The sequence below is a fragment of the Anguilla rostrata genome, chromosome 14 (assembly GCF_018555375.3).
Source record: "Anguilla rostrata isolate EN2019 chromosome 14, ASM1855537v3, whole genome shotgun sequence".
Taxonomy (NCBI): domain Eukaryota; kingdom Metazoa; phylum Chordata; class Actinopteri; order Anguilliformes; family Anguillidae; genus Anguilla; species Anguilla rostrata.
Genome location: NC_057946.1, coordinates 37,792,064 through 37,813,185, shown reverse-complemented (window position 1 = coordinate 37,813,185; position 21,122 = coordinate 37,792,064). Strand labels below are relative to the sequence as shown.

At 49.9% G+C, this 21,122-nt stretch overlaps 1 protein-coding gene across 3 annotated transcripts in view; it reads right to left on the bottom strand.

Moving 5' to 3' along the window:
• The window catches only part of eng (endoglin), a 53,023-nt gene that overhangs the window by 5,743 nt on the left and 26,158 nt on the right, over positions 1–21,122 (bottom strand). For 2 of the 3 annotated variants that reach the window (XM_064309557.1, XM_064309556.1), the window contains exons 4-13: positions 18,160–18,276; positions 14,413–14,578; positions 13,397–13,568; positions 12,322–12,427; positions 11,665–11,848; positions 10,478–10,635; positions 9,641–9,871; positions 7,895–7,955; positions 816–923; positions 90–137 (exon numbers count right to left, since the gene is read on the bottom strand). In XM_064309557.1, coding sequence (XP_064165627.1) covers positions 90–137; positions 816–923; positions 7,895–7,955; positions 9,641–9,871; positions 10,478–10,635; positions 11,665–11,848; positions 12,322–12,427; positions 13,397–13,568; positions 14,413–14,578; positions 18,160–18,276 — 1,351 coding nt within the window. The remainder of the gene's footprint in view (positions 1–89; positions 138–815; positions 924–7,894; positions 7,956–9,640; positions 9,872–10,477; positions 10,636–11,664; positions 11,849–12,321; positions 12,428–13,396; positions 13,569–14,412; positions 14,579–18,159; positions 18,277–21,122) is intronic. The other variant, XM_064309558.1, reaches the window with a different exon arrangement.

The window sequence follows — 21,122 nt, the reverse complement described above, 5'->3', positions numbered from 1 at the left end:
ACAAGCGGTAAACAAAAGAGACGACCGTGAGCTTGGAGAACCGTAAAGAAGGGTTCCAGCACCTGTGATCTGGGGGGGGGGGGGGTAACCTGTGAGATGCACTGCAGTTGACCCCAAATCCAGTCCGGATCCGATCCCTGGAAGGACAGCAGACGTGGTTGTTCGTGGAAGCGGTCTGATCTACGTGGTCTGCGGCAAATAAAACCCCTCCAGCTCTAGCGTATAGCCGCTGTTGTTGTGATGCTAAACATGGCCTTCGCTCAGATAATCACACAAGGCCTGATGTTACAGTGCCCCTGAGCCGTCCGTCTGTCAAGACTACATGAACTCTTCTCTGTGTTCATGCGATCGGGATGTTACGCCACAAAGCGCAAAGTGAAATTACACTGAAATCACAGGGCATTAGCGAGCTTACGCACTTACACGCAACTGCAGTGCTATGAATGTACTCTGTAAATGTTATTTGATTTCATAAGTGACAGGGACGTTTATTTGCAGGGTTGAAACAGCTTAAGTGGGCATTAAGACAACACAGGAATTAGCATCACAGTGTTAGAATCAACTTTTCTGCTCATGAAGTGAACCTAATAAAGTACATGGGTGTGAATGTGTGTGTGTGTGTGTGTGTGTATCTGTGTGTGTCCGTGTGTGTGTGTGTGTGTGTGTTTATGTGTGGATGTGTGTCTGTCCGTGTGTGTGTGTGTGTGTTTATGTGTGGATGTGTGTGCACTCATGCATGTGTGCAGATGTGCAATATGATTTTCTTGTGTGGAAGTGGAGGGCATATTTTAAAGAAAGCAGGGCGCGCGACTCGCCTGTTCGAATCTTGATGAGCCACAGGGCGCCGATGAGAAGCACCCCAATCAGAAAGCCGCCAAATGCCACGCCCAGGATGGCCGGAAGGCCGAAGCTGACGCATTTCTCTGAGGAACACACAGGAAATGCAAATGTCTCAAACGCCTGATAGAGTATCAGATCACGCGTAACTATTCGCCTCAGCGATGTCACAGTACACTTCAGCCATGTCATTCTACATCTCAGTGATGTCACTGTTCAGCTGAGCGATGTCACAGCACACTTCAGCGATGTCATTCTATATCTCAGTGATGTCACTGTTCAGCTGAGCGATGTCACAGGACACTTCAGCGATGTCATTCTATATCTCAGTGATGTCACTGTTCAGCTGAGCGATGTCACAGGACACTTCAGCGATGTCATTCTACATCTCAGTGATGTCACTGTTCAGCTGAGTGATGTCACAGCACTCTTCAGCGATGTCATTCTATATCTCAGCGATGTCACTGTTCAGCTGAGCGATGTCACAGCACTCTTCAGCGATGTCATTGTTTGCTTCAGCTACGTCACTGTACACTTCAGCGATGACATTGTCCTCCTCAGTGTATGTCTCAGTGATGTCATTGTTCGGCTGAGTGATGTCACAGTACACTTGGCGATGTCATTGTTCTCCCCAGTGTATGCCTCAGCGACGCCATTCTGTGTCTCGTGATGTCATTGGTCACCTGAACAATGTCATTGTACGCCTTAGTCATGTCCTTGTTTGCCTCCTGTTGGAGTACACTCAGTACAGGGCCCCTCTGGCATACTTCCCAGTTTTTACGACTGAGCTTTGAAGCGACTAGCAATTTTATTTATTTTTAAATGGCTTATTATTTAACAAGTCCAAGGGTAGCATCTCCTCCAAGCAGAACTCTGTTTTTCCCAGCCTCCCAGTTCCTTGTACAACTGAAATCCCTAAAAAAATAAATAAATACTCTTGCTTAGCAGAAGCTTATCTCTGAGCAGTACATGGCTCTGCGGTTTCTCAGTTTGTGCCCTGAAGTCACGGATGAGGTCACACGGCTTGGCTCCAGTCCCCCACCCACCCCCACCCCCCACCCTCTCTGGGGCCAGCACGCACCATTGTCCGACTCTAGCAAACAGTCTAAACTTTAGGAAAGAAAAAGTTAAAAAAAAATAAAATAAAAAAAATTTCAGACTGCTGGCAGACACCAAGCCCCTCCCCCATGACACAGCTCAGAAAAAAAACACTCACTCTGACAGGCCACGGAGCACCACCCCACACCCGTCCCAGCCAATCAGCTGCCAGGAACGGGAGCTGTCCTCTGACTCCGCCTCCGCTTGTGCTGATGTGTCATGGAGGCTAATCAACACCCCCCCCCCAACAACCCACCACCCATTCCAAGCCATCCTGTTGTCCTCCAAGAAGTCTGCACTAATCACACAACCCCCCCCCCCCCCACCTTCCTGCGGGACCCTGTCTGGGGCTGCTGAACGTTTGTCCCGGTCGGGCCAGAGGACGGGGGACGGAGAACAGGACGCGGGGATGACGGAGGGAGGTCTGGCTCGCTCGGCGCTTTCTGACCGTTCTCCCAGCGCGGCGTCGGGGAGTGACGTCTGGGCCGCGGCGCGGCGCGGCTAGCCTGCGTGCGGCTCGGGGGCGTCTGCTCGCCAGAGCGCCTCACCGCCGGCTCCTTCGCCGGAGGCCGACGCGCAAGCGCCGAAATGTTCAAATTCAGCCATGATGGAAAAATACATTCCAAGTTCAACATCGAGATCACTGCTGTGGGGATGATCTCTATCTGTGACCCTCTCCGTACTGTGATCCCATCTCTATCTGTAACCCTCTCTGTACTGTGATCCCATCTCTATCTGTAACCCTCTCTGTACTGTGATCCCATCTCTATCTGTAACCCTCTCTGTACTGTGATCCCATCTCTATCTGTAACCCTCTCTGTACTGTGATCCCATCTCTATCTGTAACCCTCTCTGCACTGTGATCCCATCTCTATCTGTGACCCTCTCTGTACTGTGATCCCATCTCTACCTGTAACCCTCTCTGTACTGTGATCCCATCTCTATCTGTGACCCTCTCTGTACTGTGATCCCATCTCTATCTGTAACCCTCTCTGTACTGTGATCCCATCTCTATCTGTGACCCTCTCTGCACTGTGATCCCATCTCTACCTGTAACCCTCTCTGCACTGTGACCCCATCTCTATCTGAAACCCTCTCTGTACTGTGATCCCATCTCTACCTGTGACCCTCTCTGCACTGTGATCCCATCTCTACCTGTAACCCTCTCTGTACTGTGATCCCATCTCTATCTGTAACCCTCTCTGTACTGTGATCCCATCTCTATCTGTAACCCTCTCTGTACTGAGATCCCATCTCTATCTGTAACCCTCTCTGTACTGAGATCCCATCTCTCTCTGTAACCCTCTCTGTACTGTGATCCCATCTCTATCTGTAACCCTCTCTGCACTGTGATCCCATCTCTATCTGTGACCCTCTCTGTACTGTGATCCCATCTCTACCTGTAACCCTCTCTGTACTGTGATCCCATCTCTATCTGTAACCCTCTCTGTACTGTGATCCCATCTCTACCTGTAACCCTCTCTGCACTGTGATCCCATCTCTATCTGTGACCCTCTCTGTACTGTGATCCCATCTCTACCTGTAACCCTCTCTGTACTGTGATCCCATCTCTATCTGTGACCCTCTCTGTACTGTGATCCCATCTCTATCTGTAACCCTCTCTGCACTGTGATCCCATCTCTATCTGTGACCCTCTCTGTACTGTGATCCCATCTCTACCTGTAACCCTCTCTGTACTGTGATCCCATCTCTATCTGTAACCCTCTCTGTACTGTGATCCCATCTCTACCTGTAACCCTCTCTGTACTGTGATCCCATCTCTATCTGTAACCCTCTCTGTACTGTGATCCCATCTCTATCTGTAACCCTCTCTGTTCTGTGATCCCATCTCTATCTGTGACCCTCTCTGTTCTGTGATCCCATCTCTATCTCTGACCCTCTCTGTACTGTGATCCCATCTCTACCTGTAACCCTCTCTGCACTGTGATCCCATCTCTATCTGTAACCCTCTCTGTACTGTGATCCCATCTCTATCTGTGACCCTCTCTGCACTGTGATCCCATCTCTACCTGTAACCCTCTCTGTACTGTGATCCCATCTCTATCTGTAACCCTCTCTGCACTGTGATCCCATCTCTATCTGTAACCCTCTCTGCACTGTGATCCTATCTCTATCTGTAACCCTCTCTGTACTGTGATCCCATCTCTACCCTGTAACCCTCTCTGACCTTGATCGCCATCTCTATCTGTGACCCTCTCTGTACTGTGATCCCACCTCTATCTGTACCCTCTCTGTACTGTGATCCCACCTCTATCTGTAACCTTCTCTGTACTGTGATCCCACCTCTATCTGTAACCCTCTCTGTACTGTGATCCCATCTCTATCTGTAACCCTCTCTGTACTGTGATCCCATCTCTATCTGTAACCCTCTCTGCACTGTGATCCCATCTCTATCTGTAACCCTCTCTGCACTGTGATCCCATCTCTATCTCTAACCCTCTCTGTACTGTGATCCCATCTCTATCTGTGAACCTCTCTGCACTGTGATCCCATCTCTATCTGTGAACCTCTCTGTACTGTGATCCCATCTCTATCTCTAACCCTCTCTGTACTGTGATCCCATCTCTACTGTAACCCTCTCTGTACTGTGATCCCATCTCTATCTCTAACCCTCTCTGCACTGTGATCCCATCTCTATCTGTGACCCTCTCTGTACTGTGATCCCATCTCTATCTGTGACCCTCTCTGTACTGTGATCCCATCTCTACCTGTAACCCTCTCTGTACTGTGATCCCATCTCTATCTGTGAACCTCTCTGCACTGTGATCCCATCTCTATCTGTGAACCTCTCTGTACTGTGATCCCATCTCTATCTCTAACCCTCTCTGTACTGTGATCCCATCTCTACCTGTAACCCTCTCTGTACTGTGATCCCATCTCTATCTCTAACCCTCTCTGCACTGTGATCCCATCTCTATCTGTGACCCTCTCTGTACTGTGATCCCATCTCTATCGTGACCCTCTCGCTGGCGCTCTCTAGACTGTACCCCTCGGCTGTACGTGATGCGCCATCTACTGAACCTCCTGTCAGCCGTGTCCGCGCATCTCTATCTGTACCCTCTCGTCGAGATCCCATCTCTATCTGTAACCCTCCTTTCTGAGATCCCATGCCACTGTACCCTCTGTATGTGATCCCATCTCTATCTCTGACACTCTCTGTACTGTGATCCCATCTCTATCTGTAACCCTCTCTGTACTGTGATCCCATCTCTATCTGTAACCCTCTCTGTACTGTGATCCCATCTCTATCGTGACCCTCTCTGCACTGTGATCCCATCTCTACCTGTAACCCTCTCTGTACTGTGATCCCATCTCTACTGTACCCTCTCTGTACTGTGATCCCTCTCTATCTGTAACCCTCTCTGCACTGTGATCCCATCTCTATCTGTACCCTCTCTGTACTGTGATCCCATCTCTACCTGTAACCCTCTCTGTACTGTGATCCCATCCTATCTGTACCTCTCTTACGTGACCTCTACGTAACCTCTCTGCACTGTGATCCCATCTCTATCTGTGACCCTCTCTGTACTGTGATCCCATCTCTACTGTAACCCTCTCTGCACTGTGATCCCACTCTATCTGTAACCTCTCTGTACTGTGATCCCATCTCTACCTGTAACCCTCTCTGCACTGTGATCCCATCTCTACCTGTAACCCTCTCTGCACTGTGATCCCATCTCTATCTGTGACCCTCTCTGCACTGTGATCCCATCTCTACCTGTAACCCTCTCTGCACTGTGATCCCATCTCTACCTGTAACCCTCTCTGTACTGTGATCCCATCTCTACCTGTAACCCTCTCTGCACTGTGATCCCATCTCTATCTGTGAACCTCTCTGTACTGTGATCCCATCTCTATCTCTAACCCTCTCTGTACTGTGATCCCATCTCTACCTGTAACCCTCTCTGTACTGTGATCCCATCTCTATCTCTAACCCTCTCTGCACTGTGATCCCATCTCTATCTGTGACCCTCTCTGTACTGTGATCCCATCTCTATCTGTGACCCTCTCTGTACTGTGATCCCATCTCTACCTGTAACCCTCTCTGTACTGTGATCCCATCTCTATCTGTACCCCTCTCTGTACTGTGATCCCATCTCTATCTGTGACCCTCTCTGTACTGTGATCCCATCTCTATCTGTAACCCTCTCTGCACTGTGATCCCATCTCTACCTGTGACCCTCTCTGTACTGTGATCCCATCTCTACCTGTAACCCTCTCTGCACTGTGATCCCATCTCTATCTGTGACCCTCTCTGCACTGTGATCCCATCTCTATCTGTAACCCTCTCTGCACTGTGATCCCACCTCTATCTGTAAGCCTCTCTGCTTTCCCCTTGTCTGAAGTGGAAAAATACATAAGGAGGGTGGACGTCTGCTTTCCTTTTAAAAGAAATAGAAAAATGGGTTGAAACCTGACCATTACATTGGTCTTTTACAGGGAACTGTTCTGTCTACCCTTACAAATAACCACGGTAAAAAAATAGGACTTGCAGATAGACCAGGTGCCCAGTGTTTTTACCCCGAGATGTGCTTTTACAGGGCCTAGATATCTTTGGGCACCGGCACTGGAAGTTTCCATAGCTACAGCAGGCACATGACGCACTTAATTTTCCAAAAGGACTGAACAGCTGATCAGATGTACGTCTCACATGCCAGTCCATCTAAAAGCTGAGAAAAAACAAAGCCAGGAAACAGCAGGTTGGAGGGGGTGGGGGGGACTACAATTCCCAGCAGCACCTTGGAGAGAAGTTCCAAATACATGGAGTGTGGCCAAGGGAAACCGCAGGCACTTGGCGAACCAAAGCGTTGGCATGAGGGTATTCTGGAGCCCCACCCCCCCCAGATTCGGGCCTGCCCTGCTGCTTGGCAAATCCCACAGAAGCCAGGGGAATATTTGTGAATAGGTTTCTGAGTGACCAACGAGTGCCGAAAACTTGACAGGCCGTCCGTTTAAAAAAAGGGGGTTTTTCGAGGTCAGGAAGGAGCGTCTCGGGCTTAACCAAAGAGGAAGCTTTTTTCCCGCCCCTCGCCGGCTCCACAGCTCCCTCTCCTGGGGACGCCATTGTCCTGCAGCTCGGCCGCGGAACAAAAGAAAGCGCCGGAAGAACGGCGGCTGCGTCCGACTGTCTCCGGCAGGGGGAACGTCAGCTCAGCTCCGCTCGGCGTTTCCCGTGACGCAAAATTAAAAACGATAATAATGGAGGGGGGGGAGGGAACTTGCTGGCCTCAGCCACCTTTCAAAAAAAACAAAACAAAAAAAAAAAAAAACTAAAACCTCTGCCAAGTTGCTAATGGTTTTGTTTTCCTTGCAGTGATTCCAAAACAACACCCCCCCTTCCCCCTCCTCTCTCCCCCCGCCCCCCCCCGGTCTGGAAAGCCTTGTTTGTGGAAGGGAGCAGGAATGCGGGGTTAGAGGCTGACTCATCTGCCGGACGGCGGCCCGCGGCGACGCCGTTGCGTGACTCGCCAGCCGCGGGCGCTCGTTGTTTGGACAGCCGCGCGCTCCTCGGACGCGGCCGACCCCCCGCGGGCTCGTCACTTCTGATTGAGGCCGCCAGGTCAGCCCGCACACCTTCCGTCAGAGAAGGCCCCGCCTCCTGGACCTCCCTGGACCCCCCCCCCCCACCTCAACCCCATCCCCACCTCTTCCAAAAATTCGGACCTCGTTATCCACGCTGAAATGCCACACGGACTAGGAAGCTCCTGAATTCCACAAAGGTGCTACATCCTGTGAAATGTCTTCTCTTTTTTTTTCGGTGGGCTTTGTTCTCTTTCTTCAGATTGTTTTTCCTCCTCGCCGTTGTTTTTTTGTCGGTTCTGTTTATGAATTCTCGTTCTGGACGCTCGCCGTGAAATCCGCCAGCAGCCGGAATAAACCAGACGGCGGGAATCAAAGAAAAGCAGAGAAGGCGGAGCAGCGGGGGGTGCTGGCTCACCTGGAGCCGAAATGGGGACCACTTCCATGCTGCGCCTGACCCTCCCTCCATCTCCACAGGTCTGGAGGAAACGAAAGAAACGATCCGTAAAGAAAAAACACTGCGCGGTTATCACTCAGATGGGAAAACAACTTACCTCAAAATCAAAGAAAATTAAACCTTAAATTAAATCAAGAACATGACTGAGCATTACTTCCTAAACAGTTTTCTTTTTTAATATTCATGGCCTGTGCTATCTACAAAAAAATCATCCACACAGTGACATTATTATTTAATGTAAGAGCTGATCCTTTACTGGTGTAATTGTAGTGAAGTTGTTGAAAAAATTTGGAAACTGATAAGATGGATAAATACTCCCTTTTTTTATGGAACACCTCTATGACGTACAAGCCGATGTTTAATTTTAGTTCATTTGCACATATTTCATTTCATCACTTCGACAGATCATAAAAAATGTTTTCCACATCAGTCTTTCCACGCGTCCCCCATGCCCTTCCTGCCTGTCCACCTGTCTGTCCGTCCCTCCCTTGGCGCTGCTCATAAACGTGATGACACAGTTTCCGTTATGTATTTTCTGCCTCTAAATTAAACTCTCACTCGCTGCAGTTATAGGGTTGCCCCCTCTTTGTCTTCGCTTGCTACTGGCCGATTTGCTCCTCCCTCCTCCCATCCTGGTACTTCACAGACCGAATCTCAACACAGAATCCAATTTCAAGGTAAGTGCTGTCAGTCAAACTAGGAGGCCTAGCTGGAAATTAATTGGCAATTTTCCTCTGAAATCAGGTTTATTCCACACAGGGAGTTGTTGGATGGAATGGCTAGCGTTTAGTAGAGTAGAGGTCCAGATCCAATAGCTAGCGTGTTCTGGAGATCACTGGGGTGTATAAAGCCAGGCTTGAGACAGTGACGGACACTGTGCACAGCAGGTTTGGCTAAACCTCGACCTGCAGGGTCTGCTGGTGTCAGTTTTCACAGTTTAATCAACTGCTTTGATTGGTCGATTAAGTCCTGAGTGACAGTGAAACCCAGCAGGGCCTGTGTTTGGCCACACCTCCACTCAGCAGGTACCCTGGCGGGTCTAGATGGGCAGGACAGTCTGTCCCTGCCTTCAGGGCCGTCTACAGACTTTTCAGAGGGGGTGTGTGGAAAATCAGGTGTGGGGGGCATGGGGCGAGACTGCGATTGTGGACCGTGTGGGTGGGGGGGATTGCCATTTCCTTTCTTGGCGTCTGTGTGTGCATGCGTCTGCTCACTAATTGCTTTTGCGTTCTCACTGTCTCGGGACAGAATGTACTGAAGAGCAAAGGGGGTGCTGAACCGTGCTGAGCTGAACCATGCCACGCCAAACTGTGCCTAGCCAAACTGTGCCGAGCCAAACTGTGCCGAGCCAAACTGTGCCGAGCCAAACTGTGCCAAACTGAACTTTGCTGAGCCAAACTGTGTCAAGCTGAACTCTGCCGAGCCAAACTGTGCCGAGCTGAACTGTGCCTAGCCAAACTGTGCTGAGCCAAACTGTATCGAGCCAAACTGTACCGACCCGAATTGTGCCTAGCCAAACTGTGCTGAGCCGAACTGTGCCAAACTGAACTGTGCTGATCCAAACTGTGCTGAGCCGAACTGTGCCAAACTGAACTGTGCTGATCCAAACTGTGCTGAGCCGAATTGTGACAAAACTGAACTGTGCTGATCCAAACTGTGCCGAGCTGAACTGTGCTGAACCGTGCCGAGCCGAGCCGCGCGCCTCACCTGGTTGAAGCAGAGCTTGACGGCGCACTCCAGGTCCCAGCTGGCGGCGGCGAGGTCCTGGAGGTGCTGGAAGCTGAAGCTGAGGCAGGTGCTGCTGGGGCAGACGGCGCAGGGGCAGTGCACCGTCTGGAAGGGCATGTCCTGCGCCCGCGGGCACGGCCCCTTGGAGCGCACCGAGCAGTTCCTCACCCGCGTGCTCAGCTCCGTGCCCCCAAACGTCTTGCTCGAAATCTGGAAATGGAGGGAGGGAGGGAGGGGGGTCACCACTTAACATAACGTAACATAGCATAAAATAACATAATGACGAGAACAGGCTATTTGGCCCAGCAATGCTCACCGATGCCCTTCGCCTCTGTGCGAAAGACTATGGCCCAAATTCAACACAGACGTTCGTCCTAAAATATGATTCGCAGTGAAAGTTGTTTCTTTTTCCACTGACAGTTTGGTAAGGTAATTACGGCGATTGCTGAACTCGACGTGCTGTGTTTGTTAAAAGAGACGCGGACGCTTGGTGAAAAAGAACGCAAATTGTCGGTGAAAGAGAAAGGACAGGTGATCATTTCGCAACAGGCCTGTACGTGAACATGTTTGACGTCTTCCTCAAAATGAGCCAATCAGATTGTTTCAAAATATATTTGCTTAATTTAAGCCTTAATCACATTAGCGTTTATCACACATTAGTACTGAATTGAATTACACTAATGTAACAGATGGGCTTATTCCGAGTGCCCGAACCGAAGGGCATAGAGGTTAAACGAGCGATGGTAACAGCATGAACAATGAGCACAGCTAAACTCGTCAGCCAGAGCTCAGCGACTGCGCCCACAGTCTCGTTACCTCTGCGTAGATCCTCCTGTTACTCTGCACCTTGCTGGCGGGGTCCAGGGGGTCCGTGAAATCGGCGGAGGTGTACAGCTGCATGCGCAGGTACGGGTCGGAGTGCGGGGCGGAGGTCATCTCTTCTAGCGGGGCCGGGGACGTCCTCGGCTCTTTAGCTGTTAAAAAAGGCGGCGGGGGGGGCGGGGGGGGGGGGGTGTTAATTCAGAATCAGCAGATGTAGAAGATGGTGCTGACTGTGGTGTGCAGTGTGTGACTGACTGCAGTGTGCAGTGTGTAACAGAGCAGTGTGTAACTGATTGTGGAGCGTGACTGACTGCAGTGTGCAGTGTGTAACTGAGAGCAGTGTGTAACTGACTGTGGTGTGCAGTGTGTGACTGACTGCAGTGTGCAGTGTGTAACTGAGAGCAGTGTGTAACTGACTGTGGTGTGCAGTGTGTGACTGACTGCAGTGTGCAGTGTGTAACTGAGAGCAGTGTGTAACTGACTGTGGTGTGCAGTGTGTGACTGACTGCAGTGTGCAGTGTGTAACTGAGAGTAGTGTGTAACTGATTGTGGAGCGTGACTGACTGCAGTGTGCAGCGTGTAATTGACTGCAGTGTGTGAAAAGTGAAAAGAACTAAAACTGAGAGCCTAGACCATCTAGCATTACAAACAATTCAGACTCACATTGAAAATCAGTTTAGCAGGGCTATCACATCCCAAGGTTCATTTCAATCGCTTTTTTCACTCTTTGCACCTCTTCCTCACTTCTTTAGTTCTGCCCAACTGAGGATGGGAGGAAGTGATGCAAGGATGACGTGTGAGGGCGGAGGAATTGAGACAACAGGATGTGCTCGGCCATGTCAATTACAGACGTGGTAGATGTGGAGAGGTGGATGATTTATACATCACGTGTTCCGAAAAAAAAGACTTCTGCAAAGGATGCACTCATGCATCCTCGCTGAAGCATCCTTCTGGAGCATCCTAGCTCCTAGTAGCCCGCTCCTCCTCCGAGCATTTAAAGAATCGGAATGCTCTTAAAGATGGCGGACCTCGATCGAGCTCGTGGTCACGCGAGGACGGGTAAAGCGAGGGACTGGGCTGAGCCCCCGGACGTGCGCGAGGAGGCGTGGCTCTCCACCGCAACATCTCGTTGGTCTAAAGCTTGGGCTCTAAGCCAATCGTTGGCGAGGGAGCAGCATTACCTGAGCTGGCGCTCCCAACCGTCACGGTAATGGCGGGCCCGTGGGAGCTGACCTCCGAGTAGCTGGTGATGAAGCTGGAGGCGAACAGGAGCAGCGCCTCCCGCTGGACGTCGCCGGCACTGTCCGCGAGGTTGCTGATGAGAGGAGGGATCTCACTCTCGCCCATCAGTACGCGGTTGTTTGACTGGGAGGGGAGGCGGAGCTCATTTTGGCAACGCGTACGCAAACATCGGGAAACACTTATCGACTTATGAATATGATTTCAAAACTGTGGAAGATTAAATCTTAATTAAGAAACATTCGTTATTACAAGTTTCAAGCTCCTGGTCATTATTTTCTCAGAATTACAGCATTGGTCTCTAATGACTGTGGTTCATGCCCATAACATAATAATATAACAGTATAATTTAGCTGTTCAGTTTTGTTTAGCGTTCTCTCTTATGAGAGTTTTCTACGCTCTGCTCATTATCACTAAGCTAAGTGACTCAGTCATGCCTTTTACACACGTCATTTAGCTTTGGTGCGTCACTCCCTTTCAAACACAATGCGCCGAACGCCCTATTCACTGAATCCAAGGACATTGGGTGACTAATGCCCAAGCTGGGACCTAGGAGACAGGGAGGACAGACACGAGGGACGGCGGCGGCCTCCTCTTACCATAAACCGGATGTAGAACGCTCCGGTTATGGACCACGTGGTACCGTTCGGGCCCCTCAGGAACAGGTCCATCCCCTTCTTCGACTCCGGGTGAATGGTGACGTGCCTGGATGGACGAACATGGAAGGCGGTCAACACCAGGGTCCCCGGGCCCCTCAACGACACCCGCGTTCCTCAAATTTATCGCCTGCGCGTTTCGATCGGGGTGATCTCTTTCGGACCCTGGTGTAAACTGAAACCTCTTAAAGTGCTGCCCCGATCCGGGTGTTTAATCGAGTGAACGACGCCATCATATCAGCCCGGATGCTACGGCTAATGCTATCTAGCCTCCTGAAATCTACCCAATCTACCCTTCCTCCACAACAGTAAAAGCAGTGAACACCATTCGAGGCCTTCGCTATGGAAAGCAAAGTCTTGATCGGTTGATACCAGTCAGTGACTGACTTGTATTGTTGCTCCACCCATAATAGGACTTCAGGAACTCAGGAAGCCTCGAACCCACTGCTTTACAATAGATCGCTTGTTGTTTTTGCCATGATGGTCGACTCTGAGGCTACAGCCTGGAAGGCCCCCCGCCCCCCCACCACCCAAATGAGTTCATGTAACCAGTTAGCTAGCCAGACAGCTCATGCTAATGCAACTGCTAAGGTAATTCTGATTTCAAATCTGGTTTGTATGTCTGTGAATCGCTTATTTATTGGTTAATAATTATTTCTTGATGACAGGCACAAAACCCAAGATAACAAACACGCTAGCTAGTGACCTGACTGGCTAGCTAGCATATCTAGTTTCATTCTAGTTTCATTCAATTCAGCAACATTTGATGCTGGGTGGCTGCAGTTGCCGAATTTGCGAGCGAAGACAGCGGCGACGCGTGATTGGCTGAAGCGTGGAGAGGCGGGGAAGCCACGCAGGCCGCAGCCTCAGAGTCTTCCGTCGCTCCAAAAGAAAAGGCGCACAAGCTTCACTACACTCATCTGATTTTCACGGCCAACCAAATACATTCCCTGGGTTAGGGTTAGTTTCTCGTAGGTGCCGATGCTCGTTCTGGAAAGCGTCCGACAGCTTGCGTTACCTGGTTTCGGCTCCGTCTGGGATGTTGATGATGTGCAGTTCCTTGTCCGACGGCGGGGAGCTGGTGGAGCAGGATTTCAGTTGCGGTCGACTCCCGGGCGTAAACTCCAACACGTAGTCTTCTGGGGAAAAGCCGTTTTCCAGCGTGCAGTTGGACGAACCATTGCCTTTCGCTGCAAGCACAAGGAAGCCAAAGATTATCGCCAAGTTCACAGGCATTCTGGGGCTGTGACAAGACTCAGGGATGTGAAGCTGATAACTCCGATGTCCGAATTTTGACGTTTTCTTTTTAACTTATCGCTGGGGTTGAAATCTTTTTCACAGGAGAGACCAGGGAGGAAGGTGAGAAATACAACACTCAGCATTTATGCAGATACATTTTAGAAATAACAAATAATTACAAATAATGTTCTTTTCTAAAAATGCATCAATCAGAGGTGTACCTTTCTCTACCTGAAATAGGAGGTTTTGGAGTTCCTACGCCAAAGGTTTTTTTGTTTTTTTTTACTCTGATGACGCAGTAGCGTCGAAACGTTGGTCGTGTTTGCACATTAAATAATTAAAAGAAGATCTGTGTGATCCAGTGCCTTTCTCCGGGTTAGTCCTTCCAAGTGAAGTTACCCAGAGTGTCTTTGTTGATAAAAGTATTATTATTATTATTATTATTATTATTATTATTATTTACATAAATCATACATGCACAATGTGTACAAAAATGAACCAAAAAGCTATTTTTAGCAAAAAAATTTAGATTTAATTGGACATGTCCAAGAAGGGTGGATCATATGATCCCAGCCCAATTTGCCTGGCATTAAGACTTTGATGTAGCTTCTCTCCATCCTGCACCCCTCCACCCAAAATCCCCAGAACCTTTCGTGAGACGCCGAACATCAAGCAGATGTACACTGAGCAGCATGATTAAGCTCTGTGGTGTGACCCCATGAAGGTTCTACCCCACAGCCTTCTGGGGCCATTGGGGCAGATACCGCAGCTATGACTCCATTACCCACAATTCACCTCGCTTTCCGGTGAAGGTGATCACCACCGGGTCCTGGATGGTGGTGAAGGAGGTGACGCCCCCGAACTTCTCGGTGGCCCACCTCAGGAGGTCCCCGCTGTCGGAGGGCATGTCCACTGGGGTCACCGTCTTAAACAGAGAGGGGCTGCTGAGGTTCCTCTTCATCTGGCGGGAAAATGGAGGGAATCAGCCGCTGCAGAGAAGCTCCGCCTTCAATCGTTAACATCACATTACAGGCGTTTAGCAGATGCTCTCATCCAGAGCGACTTACACGGCTTTTTACACAGCATTTACATCACATCCATTTATGGTAAATGGACTGCATTTATATAGCACTTTTATCCAAAGCGCTTTACAATTGATGCCTCTCATTCGCCAGAGCAGTTGGGGGTTAGGGGCATTGCTCAAGGACACTTTGACACGCCCAGGGTGAACCCAGGGTTTGAACCGGCAACCCTCCGACTACCAGACAATCGGTCTTACCTCCTGAGCTATGTCACCCCCGCTGGATATATATTCAGCTGGATATACACTTAAGCAGTGCAGGTACAACAAATTCCTTACATGAAAATCAAACCTGTGACCTTTAGGACCAGGTCTTTACCTGTCATACTGCACTTCTGTCAACTGCCCCTGCGCTCGCACGTCAGGCGGTACAAAAACCGGGAGGTTATCGTGGGACAAACATGAGCCCCGTTTTATCATGGCGCCAGAGGAAGCTGAGGTGTGCAGCACTGACGACACGAGGATCGCCATTCGTCCGCCATTCCTACCACTGAAGGGTCCGACAAGCCAAAAGACGTAAACTCGCATAGACAGGAAAATCATGCAGTTTGCCCGATAGGTCATTTCAAAATTTGAGCGCTGGTTGCCGTGGATACTTCCAGATTATTTCTGATCAGCGGCCTGCTGAATGGCTGTAATCCCTCGTAGATTAAAATGTAAAATTACTTGCTAATTACGCAGCAAATATGGCCTCCACACGGACACCAAATTATCCTTTAGTGGGCAGCATAAGATCTTTGCTGCTTTTGAGGTGAAAAAAACCAAACTGACTTAAAATCTCCACTGAATAAAATAGGCTTAAAATCGTATTACTTTTCTTCGTGTCTTTATGTGTAATGTAACTATTCAAAATAACAAATCTGACCGAACGGGGTCTTTAAGGAGAAATCGATGGGTAAAATCGAACCTGAAACAAGAACTGAAAACATCTCGCTGGGAGATGTCTCCCTCCCTCATGGTCATTGGACAACCACAACACACAGGTTCAGTGAGGTACGATACTCATTTCGTGCAGCTGTTTCTAGCCAAGAACACAGTTCAGTTCACACAGTAGGGATAGAGCCCACCCCGAGTGGGGCTTGCCCCGTGCGCCCTGAGAAAGCCCCGCCCCCTTTCTGTTGCCGTGGACGTGAACAGTCAGGGCGGCCTGCCGGCCCGTAGCTGTTTGTTTTTTTTTTTTTTGGACTTTTTTCAGCTTTATTAGACAGTACAGTGTAGAGAGACAGGAAGAACTAGGAGGAGAGAGAGGCGTGCGACAAAGGTCGGCGGTCGGGCTCGAGCCGCCGTCGTCGCGGCTCGCAGTGAGCATGTGCAAAGCGCTCTACGGGCCACGCCGCTGGAGGCCCCCCCCCCCCCGCGGCTGCCCTGCGCGTCGGACGGGGCTCCCCGGACCCTTAATTCCTGGTTCGGGGGCGCCTGAGAAGGAATGTTTATTACGGCAAACGCGTCTGCGTTGCCCCGTTGCGCAACCCCTTTGGAGCCAGGGTCCTTCCTTGGCTTCCTTCCTGTGGGGACAGGAAGTGAGACCTTTTTAACACCGTGCGTCAGCGGAGACGGCTGGAATCCGACTCTATATATACACGCGTGTGCGCGGCTCAGAGAAAGGGACAAAGAAACACCCCCCCTCCCTCTCCCTCCCTCCCTCCCTCCTCCTGTAATACTTTCATTCTGATCAAGGGAAGAAAAACAGCGGCTCCAGACTCTCTCTCTCTCTCTCTGTTCCCCTCCAACTGAAAACCACTCACTTTCACTGCACAGACAGAACCACGTCCCTGTGCTTCTCTTGTTTTAATCATTGCTTCTCTGTTGCACCATATCACAAAACAGTTCAGCATATAAGTGTCTTTTTACAAATAAGAAATACTCCTATTCAAATCATTCCTTTGAAATAATGCATATTTCATTTTTCGCAGCTCAGAGGAGACGGTGAAAGGTAGCTGGGTCTAAGTTTCAGTGGAATGAAGCAACAGTCTGTAGATGTTCAGATGTCCAAAAATGATGACAGATGATTGGTGGAAACATACCCCCTGACCCGGAAGAATGTCTGTACCTCTCCCGCAGGTCTTCCACCGGTTGGCCGATCAAAGAATGTGAATTTCACAGCTTTAGAGCTAGGAAGTGACCAGAAAGGCCCTCAAGGTCCAAGAAGTGAGGTCTGTAATTGATTGATCCTTTTCATCTGTGTATTTCTGTTTTGGCTTGGGGGGAGGGGGGTGAGCAAAATGGAAATAAAGGAAGCCAAGCAGACAAGAAAGCCAAAACAAAAGACAATAGATGGGAAAAAGAAATATTGGAGGAGAGAGGGAAAGGAGGGGGTTTTTGTCTTGGGGGTGGACCAGGGGGGCAAATCGATGGACGTGTCGTGTGGCGGGAAGCAGGTCGGGGGAGGGGGGGGGGAGGTGGGAGGGGCTCGGTACACGGACACTACCAGAAAGGGCCAATTAGACTTCCTTCCCAGGCTCGTTGGCTGCCATGAATCGGCCCCTGAAGACGGGCGCGCCCCCCCGCCCGCTACTGATACCGCTAACCCTGCCTGGACCTCGGGCGTGGCAGCCAGAAGGCGTCGGGGAGCTTGGGCACCCCCTTCTGAGAAAAGAAGAATGGAATGGAAGCCTGTGTCGGAAAAATCTGCGAAAGGGCCCGTTGACTGGAGAAGGAATCCCCCCCCCAGAATGTCCCCTCTTGGGACCACGATTCCTTTAAGAAGGGCATATTTGGCATTGGAATCGGGGAAGAACCTATTGTTTAATTGTGTCCTGCCCTAATGCATCATTTCTACGGGGCCTTATTTTTTTCAAACACATCAAAACAAAATCATCCTCCTCTAGTTCTCTACCGTCGAGTCTCCCTTGGACACCAACCACGGAGCGTGGAGGAAGGTCCGCCCATCCGCGGCGTTCCCAAGGAGACGGACGCTAACCGACCGGAATGCCGCGCGTGTTCTATTGCCACCGTGGATCCAATGCCGGCGCTCGCCCTATCGCCCCCCCCCCCCCATCCTTTCCTGTCCTGTTCTCGGCACAACAGCACACGGAGCACGGACCTCGCCCAAAACACACCGAGGTGAGGGATGAGCCAATCGGTGGAGAGCATCTCAAACGAAACCACTCATTGTTACATTCTTTTTCCTGGCATGGGTTCAGCGCGCCCATACAGACGAGTTCGTGTAGAGTTCTGCTCGGTGGTACTGAGTCAACCCTGACCCCGTGTTAAAGGCCAAGGATGACTCAGTACCATTAAGTAAAACTCCACGTCAACTTACTGGCACGACTGCACCCAAACCTTGCCAGGAAGAACATCATTACCAAACCAACAGGTCCCTTAAGTGTTGGAACTGTGTGCGTGTATGTGTGTGTATGTATGTGCATGTAACAAATAACAACTAAGATACAGTATCATATAATAATGACAAATAAGTCTATGGGGAGTGGATTACGTATGTAGGCATCGATGGTACTTACCGAAACCTTGACGTTATCGTTTTCGGGGAGCGTAAGGTAAAAGGACACTTTGGCGTCGCTGTTGATGATCACATGACCTGGCTTGGCCGCCGTCAGGTTCAGCACTAAAAAGTTTGACTGCAAAGGAAGTTGGAGAAGAAAAATGAATCAAACAGACTGAAAAAAACAAAATGGATCCTGCCCATGCAACATTTCAGACAAGCCACGCCTCCCTCTGGCTGGAAAGGGTAATGCTGTCTGTGACCTCCTGAGACCAAAAGAGGTGCGGAATCCAGACCTGGGCCAAATGCGTATTTGTTTTCGGATACAAATACTTTTCTGCGCTCGGTTGATCTTGCCTGGTGTGATTGAGCCTGCCAATATGACCAGAAGGCGGGGGTTTTGCACGTTTTGAGAGTATTTCATTGGTTCCAGTACACCAGACAAGATCAGTGAAGCGTAGAGAAGTATTTGAATCCACATGTTTGACCCAGCTGTGGCGGAACGGCCTAGTTCTGGCCTCTGCTCTCTCACGTCTCCCTCGCTGGAGAAGTTCCCATAGATTTTCCCATAGCGTGAGCGTGTAACATAAACAGCATGTATAGGGAGGGAGGATGCAGTCCGATGCAGTAACAATCTCGGAGAAGTCCCACAGGAAGTATGTCGTGATTAGGGGAGAAAAGAAATAAAGTTGCTATAAACAATTTTTTTTTTTTTTTTTTTTTTTTGAAACCCTTTCAGGATTTTCCAGCCCACTCGGGCAGGGGGGGGCATACGCTCGGGCAGGGGGGGGTCATACGCAGGTTACAGACGTCTGGAGTCTAGAGCTTTCCGCAGGGACCTGTCCGTGTTTTTTTGCATGTTTTCGTTTTTGCTAAAACAAACACGCAGTCATGCCTGCAGTTTTTTTTCTCCCCTCTTTAACTTTTAACTTCACATGTACTGAGGACTTCCCTCCAGCAAAGGAGTCGAACGCAGTAACAGTCCAGCTTTCGATCCGCTCTCAGCCACGATTCTGTTCCATAGCAGACTCACCCCAGTTACCTAAACCCACCCAACCAGCCGACTCACCCCAGTAAACAACACCCCCCCAGCCGACTCACCCCAGTAATCAACCCCCCCCAGCCGACTCACCCCAGTAATCAACCCCCCCCAGCCGACTCACCCCAGTAATCAACCCCCCCCAGCCGACTCACCCCAGTAAACAACACCCCCACCGCCGTCACCCCAGTAATCAACCCCCCCCAGCCGACTCACCCAGTAATCAACCCCCCAGCCGACTCACCCCAGTAAACATCACCCCCCTCCCCAGCCGACTCACCCCAGTAATCAACAACCCCCCAGCCACTCACCCCAGTAAACATCAACCCCCCCAGCCGACTCACCCCAGTAAACATCAACCCCCCCCAGCCGACTCACCCCAGTAATCACAACCCCCCAGCCGACTCACCCCAGTAATCAACCCCCCCCAGCCGACTCACCCCAGTTCACCCCCTCACAATCCCCCGTGCATAATTATCCCATGGGTGGCTCACTTCCTGTCTGGACCCAGTAACAATAAAACACGGACAGGACATTGGTGTTGTCACCTTTCACATAAAAACCGCAGAAGCACTCCACCAATCATGGAGTACATTGGTGATGAAAAACAGAACGACGCCAACTGTGATTGGTACTTGATGGCGAAAGTATCCAGGAAATATGGCCAGAACGCAGCCCGTATCCCCTCCAGGGTCAGGGGCCGCAGACTGAATTTAAAGAAAAGTCACAAAAAAAAAAATACCAGACACTGCAGTGGCTGCAGCTCCAGAGTGGCGGCAGCAGCTTTTCCTCCTTAACCTTTTTGCCAATATTTTCTTGTTTTCGTCACTCTAATTCGCTTTGCGTGGCCTCAGATTTCATCTCGCATCGTCTGAATGTCTTCTATTTTGACTTATGGAATCGTAATTAATTTTGAGGGACGTGCCTCACAGAGTACGCTGTGGTAATTTCATTTCCAAAGAGCAAAAAAACAAATTAGCGAATCTAATTGGAGTGAATAAACTGCCTTTCAGGAGGAGCCTGCCACCAGGTGTTTTCCTAAGGGACGGCAATATCGGCACGCAAGTGTACAATTATTTGATACAAAAATGAATTTGTCCCTCGATCAATGTGCTAAAGAGCGCACAGAAATGATCTGTATAGCTCTGTTCTTATACAGCGCTGACTGTCCTATGTTCTAGCTGCGTAAATATTACAGATGTTTACTTATTTCTACACGGCTCTAGATTGCCTGCTGTGTCTTTTGTGCCTATGCAAGCCTTGTAAAATTATTTCTGAATGATGATTACTATTCATTTTTGTTATTTAAATTTGTTTGTATACATAAAATATTCAAAAGCAAATTCCCATCTGAGAGCATATACATTTTTTTTTTTTTTTTTGGGGGGGGGGGGGGCAGTGGGGTGGGGGGATTTTGGGGGCTATTCGGTCTGGGAGCTGGAATCGGGGCAATCTGGGACTCCGCCCATCGCTTAAGTGTGCACCTGTGCATGGACCAATCAGCACAAGGCTTTTATTAGCTTGCTTCTCTCTCCTCAGTAGATGACTGAGAATCTCCCACGCTGACAGACTGCAGCGGATGAATATCTCACCAGGATCCCACGTGGGTTAACAACAGGTTTTTATTTATTCTTCCGAAGTGCATCCTTGCGTGATCTCTCTCTGACTCTCTCCTGTGGGGAAGGGAGAATCTGCGTACCATCTGTTTGTGCAATGTAATCGTTTGTCAGCTTTGTCGGTACTGTTCAGAGACCTGTGTGGGAGGCCCGGGGGTATTTCTGGATATGGGGGGTGTTTTCACTCTGGGTCCTGGGTACAGTGCTAAACACAGATATAGGCTCTCCTTGATTAACTTCTTGTTTGGAGAAGCAAAGCTTGCGGTTTTGCGGCTCTAGGAGGAACAGGGTTCGAGAGAGCCAGGTAGCAGATCCATCGCCACCTTT